This window comes from Myxine glutinosa, chromosome 5 (genome assembly GCF_964187855.1).
Source record: "Myxine glutinosa chromosome 5, kmMyxGlut1.1, whole genome shotgun sequence".
NCBI lineage: Eukaryota > Metazoa > Chordata > Myxini > Myxiniformes > Myxinidae > Myxine > Myxine glutinosa.
The window spans coordinates 49,330,112-49,349,900 of record NC_136265.1 but is presented as its reverse complement, the minus strand read 5'-3'; the positions used below and the strand labels follow the sequence as shown (position 1 = coordinate 49,349,900).

The 19,789-nt window shown below is 49.7% G+C and overlaps 1 protein-coding gene across 1 annotated transcript in view; it reads left to right on the top strand.

Moving 5' to 3' along the window:
- LOC144892264 (uncharacterized) overlaps positions 1–18,218 on the top strand; it is a 42,770-nt gene extending 24,552 nt beyond the window's left edge. Inside the window, exon 3 of the mRNA XM_078778015.1 lies at positions 17,053–18,218. Within this exon, the coding sequence (XP_078634141.1) occupies positions 17,072–17,851 (780 nt within the window). The 5' untranslated portion in view covers positions 17,053–17,071 and the 3' untranslated portion in view covers positions 17,852–18,218. The remainder of the gene's footprint in view (positions 1–17,052) is intronic.
- The last annotated feature ends 1,571 nt before the right edge of the window (positions 18,219–19,789 follow it).

The window sequence follows — 19,789 nt, the reverse complement described above, 5'->3', positions numbered from 1 at the left end:
CACCCCTCCCCCCTCCCCCATCCCCCCCTCCACCCGTTCCCCTCCCCCCTCCCCTCCCCCCCCGTTCCCCTCCCCTCCTCTTCCCCCCTCCCTTCCTCCTCCGCCTTAACACCAGGGGGTTGACTCAGCCTGTCATCCTACCGAGGTCGGCAAATTGAGTACCAGTTCACTGGTAATTCCCTGTGTGCCGCAAGAGGCGCCTAACAGGGTTGGCGGCACGAACCCGGAAGTCGGAACTCATTGTCGTCAAATAAATGTAGCATGTATGTTTCACTCTCTGTCACATGCCGTTGGTCCCATGTCAATCGGATGAAGTTGAAAAATTAACATTACGAAGTTTCTCTGGGACGTACTGATTCCGAATAATGAAGTTGAAAAATTAACATTCCGAAATACGCTAATTACGCTAACAGAAGCGCTGGCGCTGCGAAGCGCTAGAGGGAGCGCTACGCTCCCTCCCTTCGATTCCCTCCCTCTTCTGCTAGTGCTTCTGCGCTAATACGCTAATTTTAAAACCCGAAGTTTTTTAAAATGTAAGGTGTGCTGTAGTTGCTCTGAGACGTACTGATTCCGAATATGCCTTTGGTTTTTCTCTGCGATGAGTAGTTCTTGAGTTATAAGAGGACAAACAAACATACTTTACTGCTTTATATATATATAGAAGTTGGTACGATTCGGCCAAGGAATCCCAGAGCTAATTGCAATTAAGTGAGCCGTGACGTCACGGAACGCGCCGCCGGTAATATATTATAATTTATGGTAATCTATGCAGCACGACATGGTCATCACGGAAAACAAGGCGCCTTTGCCGGCGCAAAACGGCTCTCCCAGGGTCAGACTCGGTATCGTTGTGAGCGCACGGTTCAGCCCTTCAAGAAAAAGTTTATTTTGTAAAAATCGAACCACGCGTTAAAAAGATATGACTGGTTTTGTTCGCCGGCACGTCGGCGCTCGAATTGGCTCGCGATAAAATCCAACACGTCTTTTGTCAGGGTCGTCTGAACCAACCACGGGGCCTAGAAGGCTGGGACTGGTCTCCAAAGTTAGGTCTCGATCATATCTCTTAATGCTGGAAGCTGCACGTCTCTGTGATAATGTTGTGGACCATGACAAGAGATCGTGCGAGTCGCTCGCAACGGCTTCAAGCACTTCCGCATTCGACCATTTCACGCCCCGCCCATCAAAGCGCTTACGTATTAAACGAACATACAGTGGCCCATATGTCGTCATTTGCGCATGCGTCAAAGTCTTTGCAGGAACATGAAGCATCGGAACAGCGCATTTGCGAGAACTGCCTGTGCACCATTACGCTAACAGAAGCGCTGGCGCTGTGAAGCGCTAGAGGGAGCACTGCGCTCCCTCCCTTCGATTCCCTCCCTCTTTTGCTAGCGCTTCTGCGCTAATACACTAATTTTAAAACCCGAAGTTTTTTTAAATTTAAGGTGTGCTGTAGTTGCTCTGAGACGTACTGATTCCGAATATGCCTTTGGTTTTTCTCTGCGATGAGTAGTTCTCGAGTTATAAGAGGACAAACAAACAAACATACTTTACTGCTTTACATATACATATATTGTTGCGGTTTTGTGTTTTTATAATAAAGGTTAATTTCCCCTCCTAGTTTAGTTACACTACAAAATGTAGCTTCGTTTAAAGCTCAGTTATTTCTTAGTAAATGTAAGCGTAGACCTTTCCTGTGTTTAGTTTTGCGTTGAGTAGGATAATGAGATTAGGTCCCCTTTACGATGCCTCCATGCTTTTGGTTTTGGCGCGAAATACCACGAGGCAGGCCTGAACAAGTCGATCAAGGCCAAAGGAAGGTGGAGGAGGAGCCGACGGTAAGCGCGAGCCGCCAATCAGGGCTCGAGGGGAGTGACTCACCACTGCGGCAAAAAGCGGGGTTTGGAACGTTCGAGTCGGGCTCGGGCGGGGCAATATAACCCTGTGCCCAGAGCCCCCCACCTCAGTTATGAGAAGGGATGTGCTGAGGTGAGTTCTCAGTTGAGCTGGAGTCAGATCCCCGAGGAGTGCAGGCGAGTTGCGCAGCCCAAGAGACGAGTTACGAATCGGAGTTATGAGACGAGAGGAGACGCGCTGAGTTCAGTTATGAGATGCGCGCAGGGCAAGCCAGTTGAGTTGTGAGACCGGAGCGCTCAGTTGTATTAATCGCGCTGTGAAAGACAGCCGTGCCAGGCCACAGACGTGCATATTTTCCCGCCTGCCTGCCGCAAGGATTTTCCCGCCTGCCTGCCTGCCTTCGCCGGGATACGTGCTGTGACCGCCAGAGGGCCACGCCAGGTGAGCTGTTCCTGGAGCGACCAAAGCCGGCACGTTCGGCGTGTGAACATTCTTCCTTCATCTCTCTGTGTGTGTAAGTGGGCCCATTGTCTGGGAATATATAAGCTAAGACTGCTTAAGACTGCCCTGTGTCTCTTCTTCTTCCGAATCATTGTACATTGTGTAAATAATAATTAAATCGTGTTATTCCTTTGATTCGACCGTTTTGTCCCTTCCATCATTGACTTAGCATGGTACGAATTAGATCGCTCTGATCGGGTTAAATAGCCAGGTAACAGCACGGGTCACGTGGTACGCCATCTGCTCGGGTGTACTCCATTACGCGTGGTTCGTGCGAGACTCGATCCCCACTGCCACTGCGGCGTGGGTACTTAAGGTACGTGCGAAATTGTCCCGAGACCCTTTTCCACGTCTGCCCGGAAGTGGCGACTCAGTCTCGCGGTTCGAAGACCCAAGGAGAAAAAGGGGCTTAATCTCCCCTTTGTAAGGGAACGGGCTTCGCAAAACCGCAACTATATATATTGTTACGGTTTTTAGAACCTTCACTTTGTAAAATAATAATTCTTGTAAATATCCCCTTCTGTAATAAAGGTTGCACCCTAGTTAGGCCATGTACAACACGTAGGACACCGTAGGAACCTTCTGTAGTTGTCCCCCCATCGCACAGCGGAGCGAAAGGGGGACAATGATTTGTGTGTGTGTGTGGGCGTGCGTGCGGGCATGCGTGCGTAAGCGAAGGACCTCATTCGAATTTGGTGTGTGGGTGCAACCCACGTCCAAATCCAAGATGGCCGCCGCCATGTATGTCTGATGCCATGTATGTCTGAACCTTGTGAGCGGAATATCTTGAAAAATAAGCAAAGTACCAACTTCTAATCTGGTGTGTGGGTGTATCTAGGCACAAGGAAGAACGCCGTTTAAAATTGGGTCGCCACGTCAAAATCCAAGATGGCCGCCGCCATGTATGTCTGAACCTTGTGAGATGAATATCTTGAAAAATAAGCGAAGTACCAACTTCTAATTTGGTGTGTGGGTGTACCTCGGCATAAGGAAGAAGGCTCTTGAAAATTGGGTCGCCACGTCAAAATCCAAGATGGCCGCCACCATATACATGTCTGAACCTTTTGAGTGAAATATCTCGAAAAATAAGGGATGTTCCAACTTCTAATATGGTGTGTGGGTGTATCTAGGCACAAGGAAGAACGCTGTTTAAAATTGGGTCGCCACGTCAAAATCCAAAGATGGCCGCCGCCATGTATGTCTGAACCTTGTGAGATGAATATCTTGCAAAATAAGCGAAGTACCAACTTCTAATTTGGTGTGTGGGTGTATCTCAGCATGAGGAAGAACGCTATTGAAAATTGGGTCGCCACGTCAAAATCCAAGATGGCCGCCACCATATATATGTCTGAACCTTGTGAGCGAAATATCTTGAAAAATAAGCTAAGTACCAACTTCTAATCTGGTGTGTGGGTGTATCTAGTGACAAGCAAGAACACTGTTTAAAATTGGGTCGCCACGTCAAAATCCAAGATGGCCGCCGCCATGTATGTTTGAACCTTGTGAGATGAATATCTTGAAAAATAAGCGAAGTACCAACTTCTAATTTGGTGTGTGGGTGTGTCTCGGCATAAGGAAGAAAGCTATTGTAAATTGGGTCACCACGTCAAAATCCAAGACGGCCGCCACCATATATATATGTCTGAACCTTGTGAGCGAAATATCTTGAAAAATAAGCGGTTACCCACTTCTAATCTGGTGTTTGGGTGTATCTACGCACAAGGAAGAAAGCTTTTGAAAATTGGGTCGCCATGTCAAAATCCAAGATGGCCGCCGCCATGTATGTCTGAACCTTTTGAGCAGAATATCTTGAAAAATAAGCGAAGTACCAACTTCTAATCTGGTGTGTCGGTGTATCTAGGCATAAGGAAGAACGCTATAGAAAATTGGGTCGACACGTCAACATCCAAGATGGCCGCCTCCATGTATGTCTGAAGCTTGTGAGCGAAATATCATATCATAGCATGTTTTCTGCGTCTTCCACTTTGTCAACTCACATCACTTCCCCGACGGGGGACCGAGGCGTAACGCTTGTTATTTCATTAGTATGTGTTTCAGTTCAGGATCTGTTTCCAATAGTTTGACTCTGCGTTGTATTAATCAAATAACCTAGGCCCCTTCTCAAATTCCTATTCCACCCATATTGCGGTGCAGCCGCCCTCCAAATTATATGGCTTCTCTGCCAGCTGCAGCGCCCTTCTCAAGACGCCATTACGCACGCGGGCAAGTTGGAGAAGAAGGGAGGAGCGGCCCGGAACATAGGCGTGGCCCCATCAACTCGTCACGAGGGGAGGTACTAATGAACCCTGGCGGCCAATCATGGCCGAGACGTGTTCACCGGTAGGCGGAGCAAAGCGGACGCGGTTTGATACACGAGGCTCATAATAAAAGCGCGAGCGCAAAGCCTTTTTACAAGGAGGATTCGGGAGATGAAACAGAGAGCAGATGCGGGGGAGATCGGCAGATGCGAGAGAACAGTGCAGAGGCGGCGAACATAAGAACATTGTGCAGAGGATCGTTTGGGACGATCGTTGTCAATACGAACTGCCGTGGTTTTGAGAGCGTTTGGCACGCTATACGTACGCGCATTCCAGCCCCTCGCATATGTAAGGTCCGGTCACGCGTTAAGCTGCCAGCCGTTCTTCGCCCGCGGACACGGAGCCTGGACCATCCCCTCGCCTGGAACCATCTGCCTGGACCTTCCTCCCCTACCAGCTACCATTCCGTGTGAGTCTGTTTGTATTGTCATGGGCATTTTATATAAGAGTGTATAAGGTTGCCCTATGTCCTTTTATTTCCTCTTTTCTTTATATTCCCTTCTTTCGTTTCCTCTTTTAGATAGTAATAAATCATATTTGTTCTTCCTTCGCCCTTCTTATTCTTTGGTTCCTCTCATCCGGTCGATTTAGTCTTTTCCCCATTGAGTACCTGTGGCATGATTTGGCCAACCGCTTTAAATCGGGTTTAGTCCTTTTGTTAACGGCCTGAGTCGTGGCTCGCTTCGCTCGGCATGTCCATTACAGCCACGGCTCGGGCGGGGCTCATTTCCTCGCTTACCGGAAGGCGCTGGTAATTAGGTAATAGGAACAATTGGCCTACCACCCTATTCAGCGCTGACCGGAAGTGACGTCATAGCTCCAGGACCGGAGACGGCCAGCTTAATAGACGAGGGGATTAACCACCCCCCCCCCTCGGTAAGGGGAGCGTCGTACTCTGAGATCCGCAACAATTGGTGCCAGGAGTGGGATTGGACCCGAACCAAATTTTAATCCATCTGAAAAATTTGGTCGAAATTACGAGCGGCCGAAATCTAGTATCTAAAACCAAATTATAATCGTGCCATGGATGATCACGGCGGTCGGATGCCGGTGGAGGAGATAGAAGAGGTGGTCGAGTCAACCCAGGACCCCAGGGAGGCAGTGGGAGTAATGGAAGAGGGGGTTGAGGAAGGTTTAACAGTGGGGGTTGCAGGCGCACAAGATGGCGGCACCTCGCACGTGGTCGCGGGTGCACAAGATGGCGGCGCCTCGCACGTGGTCATGGCAGCCGAGCCCTAGATGCCAGGGTACATGCAAGCCTTCATGGCGCAATTCATGAAGGAAGTAAGGGAAGTAAAAAGCAAAACCCGGGAAACGAAAGAAATAATGGGCGCCCAAAAGAATGACATAAATAAAATAAAGGGGAGAATGGATGCGCGAGAGGAATGCCTGGAATGCATGAAGTGTATGGAAGGCGAGAGGACGACTTTGTGTGCGAACGTGAGTATAGAACGGAACGCGTGGTGTGAGCATGCAAGTGAAGCATCGACGTTGACCGGGGCAGCGGTTAGGCCGACGTTTAGCCGATGCGAACTCCCGGTCCGTGCCGGGCGGTGTGGGCTGCGGGAGCCGGCGGGGATCGGTGTCGCGTCGCTCCTGTTCGGAGCGCCGCGCACGATCTGGGCCGGGCCCCGCCCTGCACGGTCGAGTCCGCGCTTTGTCAGGCAAAGCGGGCGGCCCGGTCCGAGAGGAGGTAGGAGGGGTCGGAACGGCGCCCCCTTGTGGTGGCGGCGCTCCACCCGGGCAAGGATGGGCCATCGCGCTTGGGAGAGCAAGGCCCCGTGCCGGGATGGTGCTTTGAGCCTTGGCCCAACCAAACCTCCTCCCCTGAATCGAATGCCGGACGGACTCAACCTGCAGGAGACCAAACCACCCGTATGCATTGCTCGGCTTTGCGAAGCCGAGCTGTAAAGAATGCATGGACGCACCGAGAGGCTCAGATATAGCGGACTATGATGATGATAGTGTTATTGTTTGGAATTGGTTGGGAATTGGCTTGAAATTACTAGTGAGTGAAATTGGGATAATAGTGATGGTTGGAAATTGATACCCAGTGTCGGGGGGTGGTATATTTCCCATCCCTCACTCTGGGGGCAAAGGAGCTATAGGATTTATGGGGATTGGCTGTGTAAACTAGCCCGGGAGGGTTAGGTTATAATGTATAGGGAAATAGCTGACCATAGGTAACTTTAGATTTAAGTAGCGACATTGTACCTGTAGAGGGGACGTAGCAGATTAGTTGGATTATAACAACGTGGGAGCGCTTAGTATAAGGGAAGACGGGGAGCGCGAGTGTCAGAAGGGAGTAGTTAGATCAGATGATGCAGTGTGTGTGAAGGAAGAGTATTGAGCAGAGTCTTGTGAAAGTTGTGATTGTGCGTTGTATTGAATGAATGCGCCTGGAGGGAAGGAGGGTGCAAGTGCCACCAAGTGAGTGTGCAAGTGCAGGTGAAGCACAGGTGTATGAAGAATGGTTGCAGGGAATAAATGGTATGGAATACATGGAGTATGGAATGGATGGTGTGGAGTGAGTAGTGTGGAATACGTGTTTTTTTTTTTGTTTTTTTTGTATACTGAATCGAGGCTCGTGAAAGAGCTAACATTTATTTCACAAACAATATCAACCAGACAAACAAAATATACAAAAAGAGGGAGTGGAAGACAAGATGGGGAGAGAAGGGGAAGCACACAACCACAACATTTGAGAGCAGGGAGAAGTGTGGGAGGGAGAGGGCTTGGGGGCAGGAGGCGTGGGAGGGGGAGGGGGGGGGGACCAACCACCGCAACCACCAGTGGAGTGGTTGGTGCGAAAGGAGTGGATGGGGAAGATGGACCCCTTCACGAGTACCCGGGGAGGGTAGTTTAAGAGTAGGTAGAGGGAGTAGGTAAATTGTGGTTGGATATTGGCATCTGTGGTGCGAGTAGTTACACAGAAGTGTTGTGTTGGGTGCATTAGTGGAACGAGATTGGCTGGGCGTGTGGCCTGTTAGTACGTGTGATTAAATGGGCACTCCGCCACTGTTAGTATGTCAGCCAGGTGAGGCCACAGGTAGGCTCTGGGAGCCAGTAGAGTTGTTCAATGGGGCCCGAGGATCCGGAGGGCGGACCCGGGTAGCCCGACGCCAGAGAGGGCGGTAGTGGGGTGAGAGCGCCAGAGGGCCTTCCCCAGGTAGGTTAGGGTAAGGAGCAGGTAAGCTCGGAGACAACTACAGTGGCGGAGGTGTGCAGGTGAGCAGACCTGCTGGGAGCGCCACACGACCCAGCCCAGAAATTGTGTGAGGGCACAGGGAGTAGAATCGGGGGAGTGAGACCCCAAATTGGTGAGCACCACAGTTTGGTCAATGGGAGTTCGGTTCTTAGAACCACATAGTGTAAGATGGCCAATGATTTGGCAGGGAAAGACCCCGGGTAGTGTAAAAGTATTAATGTCATTCAGAGAGTAGTTTAGGATTGAAATCTCTTCGCACCATCTGCATCCACTCACCTGAGGTGATGACAGGACTCCACACCACCGGTTTGTGCAATGTTTGGTATGTAAGACGCATCATGACGTGGGGGTGACGGTGTGCTTGTTATGTTCCATCTCTTCCTCCTGAGGAGGATTGGTGATAAATTGATTGATGGCAAATTTGGTTCGAGGGATTGTTGACGAATTTGGATTAGGGGAGATATGGGGAAGACAGGACGTAGAGACGATTTGTAAATTGTGTAAATATGGGGTAAGGGCAAGGGTAGATTAGGTGACAGGGGGGGACGTACGGTAGGGATGAGCTTTCTCCGCTCGCTCTCCTGCGCACCTCACCTCTGCATTACCTTGTGTAGATGTGTACCCTTGCGCCCTTGCACCCCGCTAACTCTGCTTTGTCTTCCTTCCCCACCTATGGACCGTGCTCTCTGGGCATTGAGGGGAAAGCGTGCAGGCGCCGCAGTTGTGTGCCCGCACCTCCGCTGCCTGCCTGCCTGGACCGGTACACCACTTATGGACCACACGTTTGTGGCCAAGCCCACTTATGGACCACACGTTTGTGGCTGAGCACCGCATCATGGATCACACGGCTGTGGGATGGCCACTGCTGGGGAATCTGGCTTGCAGACCACGGTAAAGGTGGCACCTATGCCAAGCAGGTGGACCACCCTAGTTGGCCCCTGCTGGCCGTAATTAAATAAAAAAGTGGACGCTTTTGTGCCCTTTTTGTGTTTTTGTTATCTCTCAAATAGGCAGCAAGTCAAGAAGACACCCAGAACATCGACCCCAGCAGAACACTGGCTGTGCAGCGAGGACGCCAGTGTGACTTTTTGAACTGTATAACTGTGCACTGGATGGTGCTTTGTGTTTTTTTTATTGGGTGCTTTATGGTGGTGCTTTTGGTGCTCTGAGATTGCACTGCAATATCAATTGTGCGTCTCGGAGCGCCCGTAGGTATGGTGTACCGGTGCAGTGCAGTGCATGACCTTTCCTCTTTCCAAAAACTCTGCTTTTGTTTCCCAAAAGAACAGGTCCTGGGTTTAGTTTTGTAAATACCAAATAGTGTGTCTTTGTAAATAATGCTCCCCACCGTAAATGTGTAGTTTTGAGAATTAATTCCGTGATTCGGTTATCCTGTGGGCGTGAATCTGTTAGATAGAATGCAACGCAGCAGGCGGGACATACTTAATTGTTTTAAAACTGTCGCACTCAGGGTAAGGTTAATAGTAGAGGGTTACTACACCTGAGTGTCACATTAAGTTAAAGTTTTTGTCGGCATGGGACGTGCCTGGAGCAGAGACGGGTGCTGTTACGGTTTTTAGAACCTTCACTTTGTAAAATAATAATTCTTGTAAATATCCCCCTCTGTAAAGGTTGCACCCTAGTTAGGCCATGTACAACACGTAGGACACCATAGGAACCTTCTGTAGTTATTTCATTAGTATGTGTTTCAGTTAAGGATCTGTTTCCAATAGTTTGACTCTGCGTTGTATTAATCAAATAACCTAGGGCCCCTTCTCAAATTCCCATTCCATCCATATTGTGGCGTAGCCGCCGTCCAAATTATATGGCTTCTCTGCCAGCTGCAGCGCCCTTCTCAAGACGCCATTACGCACACGGTCAAGTTGGAGAAGAAGGGAGGAGCGGCCCGGAACATAGGCGTGGCCCCGTCAACATGTCACGAGGGGAGGTATGAATGAACCCTCGCGGCCAATCCGGGCCGAGGCGTGTTCACCGGTAGGCGGAGCAAAGCGGACGCGGCTTGATACGTGAGGCTCCTAATAAAAGCGCGAGCGCGAAGCCTTTTTACAGGGAGGATTCAGGAGATGAAGCAGAGAGCAGATGTGGGGGAGATCGGCAGATGCGAGAGAACAGCGCAGAGGCGGTGAACATAAGAACATTGCGCAGAGGATCGTTTGGGACGATCGTTGTCAATACGAACTGCCGTGGGTTTGAGAGCGTTCGGCACGCTATACGTATGGGCATTCCAGCCCCTCGCATATGTAAGATCCAGTTGCGCGTTAAGCTGACAGCCGTTCTTCACCCGCGGACACGGAGCCTAGACCATCCCCTCGCCTGGAACCATCTGCCTGGACCTTCCTCCCCTACCAGCTACCATTCCGTGTGAGTCTGTTTCTATTGTCATGGGCGTGTTATATAAGAGTGTATAAGGTTGCCCTATGTCCTTTTATTTCCTCTTTTCTGTATATTCCCTTCTTTCGTTTCCTCTTTTAGATAGTAATAAATCATATTTGTTCTTCCTTCACCCTTCTTATTCTTTGGTTCCTCTCATCCGGTCGCTTTAGTCTTTTCCCCATTGAGTACCTGTGGCACGATTTGGCCAAACGCTTTAAATCGGGTTTCGTCCTTTTTTTAACGGCCTGAGTCGTGGCTCGCTTCGCTCGGCGTGTCCATTACAGCCGCGGCTCGGGCGGGGCTCATTTCCTCGCTTACCGGAAGGCGTTGGTAATTAGGTAATAGGAACAATTGGCCTACCACCCTATTCAGCGCTGACCAGAAGTGACGTCATAGCTCCAGGACCGGAGACGGCCAGCTTAATAGACGAGGAGATTACCCCTCCCCCCCCCCCCTCGGTAAGGGGAGCGCCGTACTCTGAGATCCGCAACAATATGTATATATATATATATATATATATATATATATGTATGTGTATATATATATATATATATATATATATATATATATATATATATATATATATAGTTGCAGATCTTGAGCCCGTGACATACAAAGGGGTGGTTAAACCCTTTTCCCCCTTGGGCCTTCGAGTCCACGAAGCCGCTCCCCACTTTACACTAGTGGGCGGCGGATTGTTAAACAATTCCAGCCGCCACCCCCGTAGCGAGCGTGCGGAAGGGTTTCTGGTCGAATCCCCGAGTACCTTCGATACACACGCCTCCATGAAAACGGGGGCTGAACCTCGCACGAGTCACACTGGTCTGATACGCCCGAGCGGTTTGCGTGTCACGTGACTCGTGCCGTTAATTATTATGAACCCGATTGAGCGGTTTTATTTCGTACAATGCGAGTCCAATGGTGGAAAAGACGTATACGGCCAAATGGAAGCAAAGAACACAGGTTTATTTATAAATGTACAATGATCAAAGCAAAGAAGAGACACAGGGTAGAAACTTAACGTCCTTAACTTGATTCCCCACACAAGGGCCCTCTCACTCACTCGGGGAATGGAAGGAAGAGAAGAGAACGCGCTCAAGCGCGGTTGTTTGTGCAGTTCGCCCCGGACAGCTCGTTGGGCGTTCCCTTGAGATGTTTGCGGCACGGGACGTCGACCTCGGTCGTGCATGCACGGGAAGCCGCCCAGCGTGTCCCGAGGTTAACGAGGCAAAGGCGCACGTGCAGGGAGCCCAGGCAGGGAGATCGTTGGTGTCTCGGGCCCCGGGAGAGATCGTCCTGCGAAAGCGCTTAATACAGGGGCAGAGAGCAGGGGCAGAACGCAGACTACAGGGGGAGCGATGAGACCTTCTTTCGTTCGGGGGCAGGGAGAGTTCGTGCTTCGACCTCGAGAGCTCAGAGACAGAGTCGCTTCAGAATCCCGGGACAGAGAGAGCTACTCGGGGTCCCGGGGCAGGGTTTATAGCCCCCACCAGAGTCCCATCAGAATGTTCCAAGCACCTCCCCTGGCCGTCGTTGCTGGCCACTCCCCTTTAGCTCCCATTGGCTGCTTGCCGCTTACCGGCCACTCCCCTTTAGCTCCTCCCTCGGGCCTCCCAGACTTGTTCCAGACCCTAGCACATGGTGTGGTGAAAATGTACCAAAGTTGAACCCAGGTGAGATGCTCACTTAAACCGCTGAGCGGCGTCTATAAGACCTCGGACGTCCGCGACTCGAGGCCACTCCTGCGACATTATACAATGACATGTAGAATTGAATGGTACATACCCACTTATATTCTAGGCTTGCTTGCATTGACTGATATATTCAATCTTTCTCATATGATGCCTAGATCCTGACATATATATTGCATGATGTATTTTACAGGATGATGCAAAGATCTGATTGAGATTAAACCTACATATGGGACAAGTTGTGGACTTGGTTGATTTTCACAACACTTAATCTCAATCAATGATCTGCGGAAATGGCGGGACACGAGTCTGGCGATGGCCGGATGAACGCAGATCTCAGACGAGCGTTTCCCGACATTCTCCACGCTCCTGCGAGGCCCACCTCGGAGAAGAATGACCAGCGGAGGACCCGTCGAGCTAGCTCCAGCCATGGAGCTCCGACTACTCTCGCTGCCGGTCTGCCTCGAAGGGACCGGATGCGTTGGGACCTCGCAAGCATTTTGCGGATCCGCGTCGTCAAAGCGCGAACTGCTCTCCTGAGGCCCGAACGCCGGAGCAGGTGTGACGGACTCCGGCAAGACGCCTGGAGAACGATGCTACTGGGCAATGTCCTGTGGCCGAAACCCTGTCGGAACGACGGACCCGCTTGGAGCCGAAGGTACGAGTCTAGCCTCGGTTGCTCGAAACGCTAACGGCTCCGTCCGAGAGAATCATCCTAGATTTGCGTGCCTCAGCCCGAGATGAGATTCCCACGTGAGTGTTCACGACTCCCATGTCTGCCATGCCTCACACGGCCGGCCTACCCGACCAACTGATTTGCGTGCCTCGGCCCGAGATGAGATTCCCACGCGAGTGTTCACGACTCCCATGTCTGCCATGCCTCACACGGCCGGCCTACCCGACCAATCGCTGCTCGGTGGAATCACCTACGCGAAGCCGCATGCTGCGCCCATCGCGGCCGGCGATTCCGATCGCTGCTCGTCGGAATCACCTCCTACATGCGAATCGCGTGCTGCCCCCATCGCGGGCACAACCCGACCAATCGCTGCTCGGTGGAATCACCTACGCGCGAATCGCGCACTGCGCCCATCGCGGGCACTACTCTGTGGGGCCGGCGATTCTGATCGCGGCTCGTCGGAATCACCTCCTACACGCGAATCGTATGCGATTCCCCTCGCAGGCCGTACCCTGCGAGGCCGGCGGCCCCGATTGCTGCTGGTCAGAATCCCACCTACGCATGGCTACTCAACGAGGCCGGCGAACTCCGCTGCCCGGAATCGCCTCAATGCATGAAGCTCGCTTGGCAAGAGGCTCGCTTGATTGCTGCTGGTCGGAATCCCACCTACGCGTGGCTACTCAACGAGGCCGGCGAACCTCGCTGCCCGGAATCGCCGCAATGCATGAAGCTCGCTTGGCAAGAGGCTCGCTTGGCACCATTCGAGGACTCGCCGCAGCACGGATGAGTTTCTAAGGACGTCGAGCGGGACCTTCATAGACTTTCACAGCACTCGGGCATTAATAGATGATCATATACCATATGTATTCTATATGACTAACTATGTCTAAAACTCCGGACAAAACACGGCCCAAAAGCTATCAAACGAGACGCTACTTCAGGACGTGATATGTATAACACGGTCCGAAGGCTATCAAACGAGACGCTACTTCAGGACGTGATATGTATAACACGGTCCGAAGGCTATCAAACGAGACGCTACTTCAGGACGTGATGTGTATTCGATCCTTTGGCCCGAAAGCTATCAAACGAGACGCTACTTCAGGACGTGATATGTATAACACGGTCCGAAGGCTATCAAACGAGACGCTACATCAGGACGTGATATGTATTCGATCCTTTGGCCTGAAAGCTATCAAACGAGACGCTACTTCAGGACGTGCAGTTTATCGCTGCCAAGCATGCTCGCCCACTCGACTCGGCGTGCTCGCCCACTCGACTCGGCGTGCTCGCCCACTAGACTCGGCGTGCCGCACTGGTTCAACGGGCCGAGCTCGACTTTCGGTTTTCCCTCGAACGCAGTGCGCCCTAGATAATACAATTCACTCGTCGGCCGGGTTCGTATTCCGTACACCAATCTCGAGCCCGCTCGAATGCTGGTGCCCAATAGATGCGAGACTATAGATTTTGGTGTGCTACTTTACTCCGTCTGGGGATACCGCTCAGCTGGAACTCGCCGTCAAACCCGCCCGCACGCGCCCGAACCAATTGATGACGTCATCGACTAATCACGCGTTTGCCCTACAGCGCCATTAACTGCTTCCCGCGCTTGCGTCATCAGAGTACGTCTACCTGAGTTCGTCTACCTGGGTACCTCTACAGATAGCAGAAATACTCAACCTGACCGCCCCTGCCCAAAAGTGCATGTCATAACGTGGCGGCCTTCGAGGGCGACTAGCCAACATCGAGGACTTATGCCGTTAATCGATAAGGCATGGGGCATTTGGGAGTACACGGTGACCCCATGAGATGGTAACATTGAGCGTTGCGCCCAACTCCCTTGTCTCCTAAGCAAGCCACGCAGGCACCGTCCCGCCTGTTCGCCCTTGACTCTGGGCTTGTTGCTTCTAGGACAGGGCTCTTGGCTCGCCTCCACGACACATTTCGAGACTGCGAGACACCTCGCCCGGCCGCTGCCTGTTTGCGTTTCCCTCTGACCCAGACTGCGAAGGTCGCTCGACTTCGGTACGCGGCGCGCGGCTGCTATCTCAAAACTAGCAAAAACGGGGGGGGGGGGGGGGGATGGATGAGTGAGGGGGTGAGATGATGGACAATCCATCCGGGACGTTCTCTCGCTTTGAGTCCTTTGAGTCCATGGATGGACAATCCATCCGGGACATTCTCTCGGTTTGTCAATGGGACAATCCATCCATCCGGGACATCCTCTCGGTATGTCAATAGGACGGGCCATGGATGATGGACAATCCATCCGGGACGTTCTCTCGCTTTGAGTCCATGGATGGACAATCCATCCGGGACATTCTCTCGGTTTGTCAATGGGACAATCCATCCATCCGGGACATCCTCTCGGTATGTCAATAGGATGGGCCATGGATGGACAATCCATCCGGGACGTTCTCTCGGTAGCCGGTATAGCCAATCTTCTCCGATCCTCCGAGCGCTGTACTGCAGGACGGGATTGCCGTATGCATCGCGGAGGTTCTGCGCGCTTCGCTGGGGAGGCGCATTTCGGTCGTTTTGTCGTCCATCCGGGACGTTCTCTCGGTAGCCGGTATAGCCGATCTTCTTCGATCCTCCGAGCGCTGTACTGCAGGACGGGATTGCCGTATGCATCGCGGAGGTTCTGCGCGCTTCGCTGGGGAGGCGCATTTCGGTCGTTTTGTGCGTCGTCAGTTTCGGTCGTTTTGTGCGTCGTCGTAATCTGCCATGCCGGTCGTTCGGGCAGCCTTCGGAGGGCGCTCGTGGCAAACGTATATTTGCCGGAGCTTGTAATTCGTACGCGCTGCCGTCAGAGGGCGCTCGGGTCTCGTGAGAAGGATCGCTGCCAACGGTAGTTTCACGTGCCGAAGCAAGAGTTTGTAATTCGTATGAGCTGCCGTCAGAGGGCGCTCGAGTCTCGTGATTTCAAAAAGGGCTGCTGCCGGTATCGAGTAACTCTCTGGCCTCCTGTCATGTAATCTTACTTACTGTTACAGCTTACTGTAAAGAGGCTTACTGATTGACACATCTTCCACATCGACACATCTTCCTGTAATGTGTTGCATTGCGATGAATGGACATTCGCTCTTCAACAAGGTACAACTTATCCTATCTAGCTACTGTGCCGACGACCCCACTGTAAGACTAGACTATTGTGACCCAGGCTATGAGTGCGCCTAGGGAACATCTGCCGTCCCTTCCGTCGCCTGATACACCCCTGCCTGAAGCAGTGAAGGCACTGAGGTGCCTCTCCGACACCTGCCTCCAGCGGCTACTCCGAAGCAGGGGACTCCGGGCTTGGGGATGTCGTACCCGGTAGTTTCCGAACCTGTGCTGGCAGGGTAATTCGCCACCCTGACCGCTACGGATGGACCGACTGACCTGTAATAATAATAATGGATTTATTTTATATAGCGCTTTCCAGGAAGCCCTAAAGACGCTTTGACAGAGTGCGAAACATAAAACAATTGCACCAAGACAAGAATCAATAGGGAAATATTTATTTGACACCCCAATAATGATATAATGACTTCCTCAATCCATTAATGCTGACGCGCGCTCGCTTCCTGCCTACCGGCAGTATAGTTCTAACGGCGGGGAGAATGTGGTGAAAATGTACCAAAGTTGAACCCAGGTGAGATGCTCACTTAAACCGCTGAGCGGCGTCTATAAGACCTCGGACGTCCGCGACTCGAGGCCACTCCTGCGACATTATACAATGACATGTAGAATTGAATGGTACGTACCCACTTATATTCTAGGCTTGCTTGCATTGACTGATATATTCAATCTTTCTCATATGATGCCTAGATCCTGACATATATATTGCATGATGTATTTTACAGGATGATGCAAAGATCTGATTGAGATTAAACCTACATATGGGACAAGTTGTGGACTTGGTTGATTTTCACAACACATGGCATTCCAGCCCAATGAGGCCTACACTTACTTGCCTGCATCAACGCATACTAACACAGGAAAGGAGACTATGCTTACATTTAATAAGAAATAACTGAACTAAGCGAGGCTACATGTTGTGGTGCAACTAACTAAGAGGGGGTTTGCCATTATTTCTCAAAACCGCAACAATATATATATATATATGTATGTATGTATGTATGTATATATATATATATATATATATATATATATATATATATATATATATATATATATATATATATATATATATATATATATATATATATATATATATATATATATATATATATATATATATACAGGGGGCTGCAAAAGTAGGTATACAGTAAGGATTTTACCAGTATTATAATAGTGGTGCTAGGATTCATTTAATACTAGAATTCATTTAATTCATTAAAATCATTATTACCATTTAAAATATTTTTCTTTTCCTAATTTTTTCTAAAATACATCTATTATTTGCAGGTGAAGTGGAAATTTAACGATGGCTGGTAATTCAACGGACGAGGAGCGCAAATGGATTTTGAAACAGTACTGGAAGACAGAGAATCGTGAACGTGTGCAAGAGCAGTGGCGAGAAACATTTGCATCGCCTCCACCAACGAGGCTCACGATTTACCGGATACGTGACAAATTTGAGAGGACGGGGTCTATCCACAACTCGCCGAAGAGTGGTCGACCAGTCACCATGACAACGCCGGAGAATGCAATGCAAGTCGCCCTGGCATTTACCCAGAGCCCTCAGAAATCGAAAAACAGGGCGTCATCTGAATTGGGTATTGAACGCAGATCGTTGGGTCGTTTGATGCACCGTGCAGGACTGAAAATGTACGTGCCACGATTGATACATGGTTTATTAGAGGATGACTCGGATCGGCGTTTACAATTTTGCGAAGCCATCCTGAACGAGGAACGAGAGGGTGACAGCATTCTGCGCAAAATCGTGTGTTCCGATGAAGCAAACTTTAAGCTATCGGGTGCCGTTAATCGGCACAATTGTGTGTACTACGCATCTGAAAACCCTAAAGTCACGATTGAGCAACGGCTCAATCAACCTGGGGTGACGGTGTGGGCTGGCCTGTCCTGCAAAGGTGTCGTTGGACCTATCATTCTGCACAGGACTGTCGATCAACACATGTATCTGAACATGCTGACGGATACAATCATACCACAGGTACGCGAACAACAGCAGCAGGACGACTTCTACTTTCAGCAGGATGGGGGCGCCACCGCACTTCGCACTCGCTGTGCATGCACTACTTGACAAAGAATTTCCCAACAGGTGGATTGGACGTCGGGGAGCCGTTGACTGGCCACCACGTTCGCCGGATCTCACCCCGATGGACTTCTTTTTCTGGGGATGTGTAAAAGACAGGGTTTTCGCACGCAAGCCACGTTCTGTTGATGCCATGATTCAGTTCATACGGGAGGCTTGCCAGGAAATTGATGCTGATAAAGACCTTTGTGCCAGAGTGTGCATGGGTGTCCACACTCGTCTAGTGGAGTGTGTGAATGCCGGGGGCAAACAGTTTGAACATTTGAGGGATTAATATGTTTATTATTGATATGTTTATTATTGATATGTTATTATTGATATGCTTGTATAATCAATAAAATACGTTTTGTGCGCACGTTTTGTTTTTCATTACTGTATACCTACTTTTGCAGCCCCCTGTATATATATTATATATATGTGTACAGTGCATTCAGAAAGTATTCAGACCCCTTCACTTTTTTCACATTTTGTTATGTTGCAGCCTTATGCTGAAATCGTTTAAATTCATTTTTTTCCTCATCAATCAACACTCAATACCCCATAATGACAAAGAGAAAACAGGATTTTAGAAAGTTTTGCAAATTTATTAAAAAGAAAAAAACTGAAATATCACATTTACATAAGTATTCAGACCCTTTCACTTTTTTCACATTGTGTTATGTTGCAGCCTTATGCTGAAATCGTTTAAATTCATTTTTTCCCTCATCAATCTACACTCAATACCCCATAATGACAAAGAGAAAACAGGATTTTAGAAAGTTTTGCAAATTTATTTAAAAATAAAATAAACTGAAATATCACATTTACATAAGTATTCAGACCCTTTCCTATGACACTTGAAATTTAGCGCAGGTGCCTCTCATTTCTCTTGATCATCTTTGAGATGTTTCTACACCTTGATTGGAGTCCACATGTGGTAAATTCAATTGATTGGACATGATTTGGAAAGGCACACACCTGTCTATATAAGGTCTCACAGCTGACAATGCATATCAGAGCAAAAACCAAGCCATGAGGTCGAAGGAACTGCCTGCAGAGCTTAGAGACAGGATTGTGTCGAGGCACAGATCTGGGGAAGCCTACAAAAAAATTTCTGCTGCATTGAGGGTTCCCAAGAGCACAGTGGCCTCTATAATTCTTAAATGGAAGAAGTTTGGAACAACCAAGACTCTTCCTAGCGCTGGCCGCCCGGCCAAACTGAGCAATCGGGGGAGAAGGGCCTTGGTAAGAGAGGTGACCAAGAACCCGATGGTCACTCTGGCTGAGCTCTAGAGATCCTGTGTGGAGATGGGAGAAACTTCCAGAAGGACAACCATCACTGCAACACTCCACCGATCTGGGCTTTATGGCAGAGTGGCCAGACGGAAGCCTCTCCTCAGTGAAAGACACATGAAAGCCCGCTTGTGCAAAAAAGCACCAAAAGGACTCTCAGACTGTGAGAAACAAGATTCTGTGGTCTGATGAAACCAAGATTGAACTGTTTGGCTTGACCTGTTGGACCTCAGCCAGAGTCTGTATTGGAGCTGTTGGAGCTCATTTATATATATATATATATATATATATATATATAAATATATTGTTACGGTTTTTAGAACCTTCACATGAAATTTAGTATTTAATTTCCTTATAAATAACCCCTGTGTACATTTCCCCTTAATTGGCTGTTAATTGAAATAATCGCACCCTAGTTAGTCCACATTGCAACACGTAGCAAATCATAGGCCCTTTTCTTAGTTATTTCATTATTATGTTCATTCTGTGACTCACTGGGACTGACACAATCTGTCAATTTCCCGACCCGGATCTCAGTCAACGGAGCATCTTCTCTTCTGGACTTGGTTATGACAAACTTCCCTGAAAATGTCTGCTGCTCTTCTTCTGCTCCAATCGGCTTATCTGATCATGTGCTTGTTAAAGTGGACATCT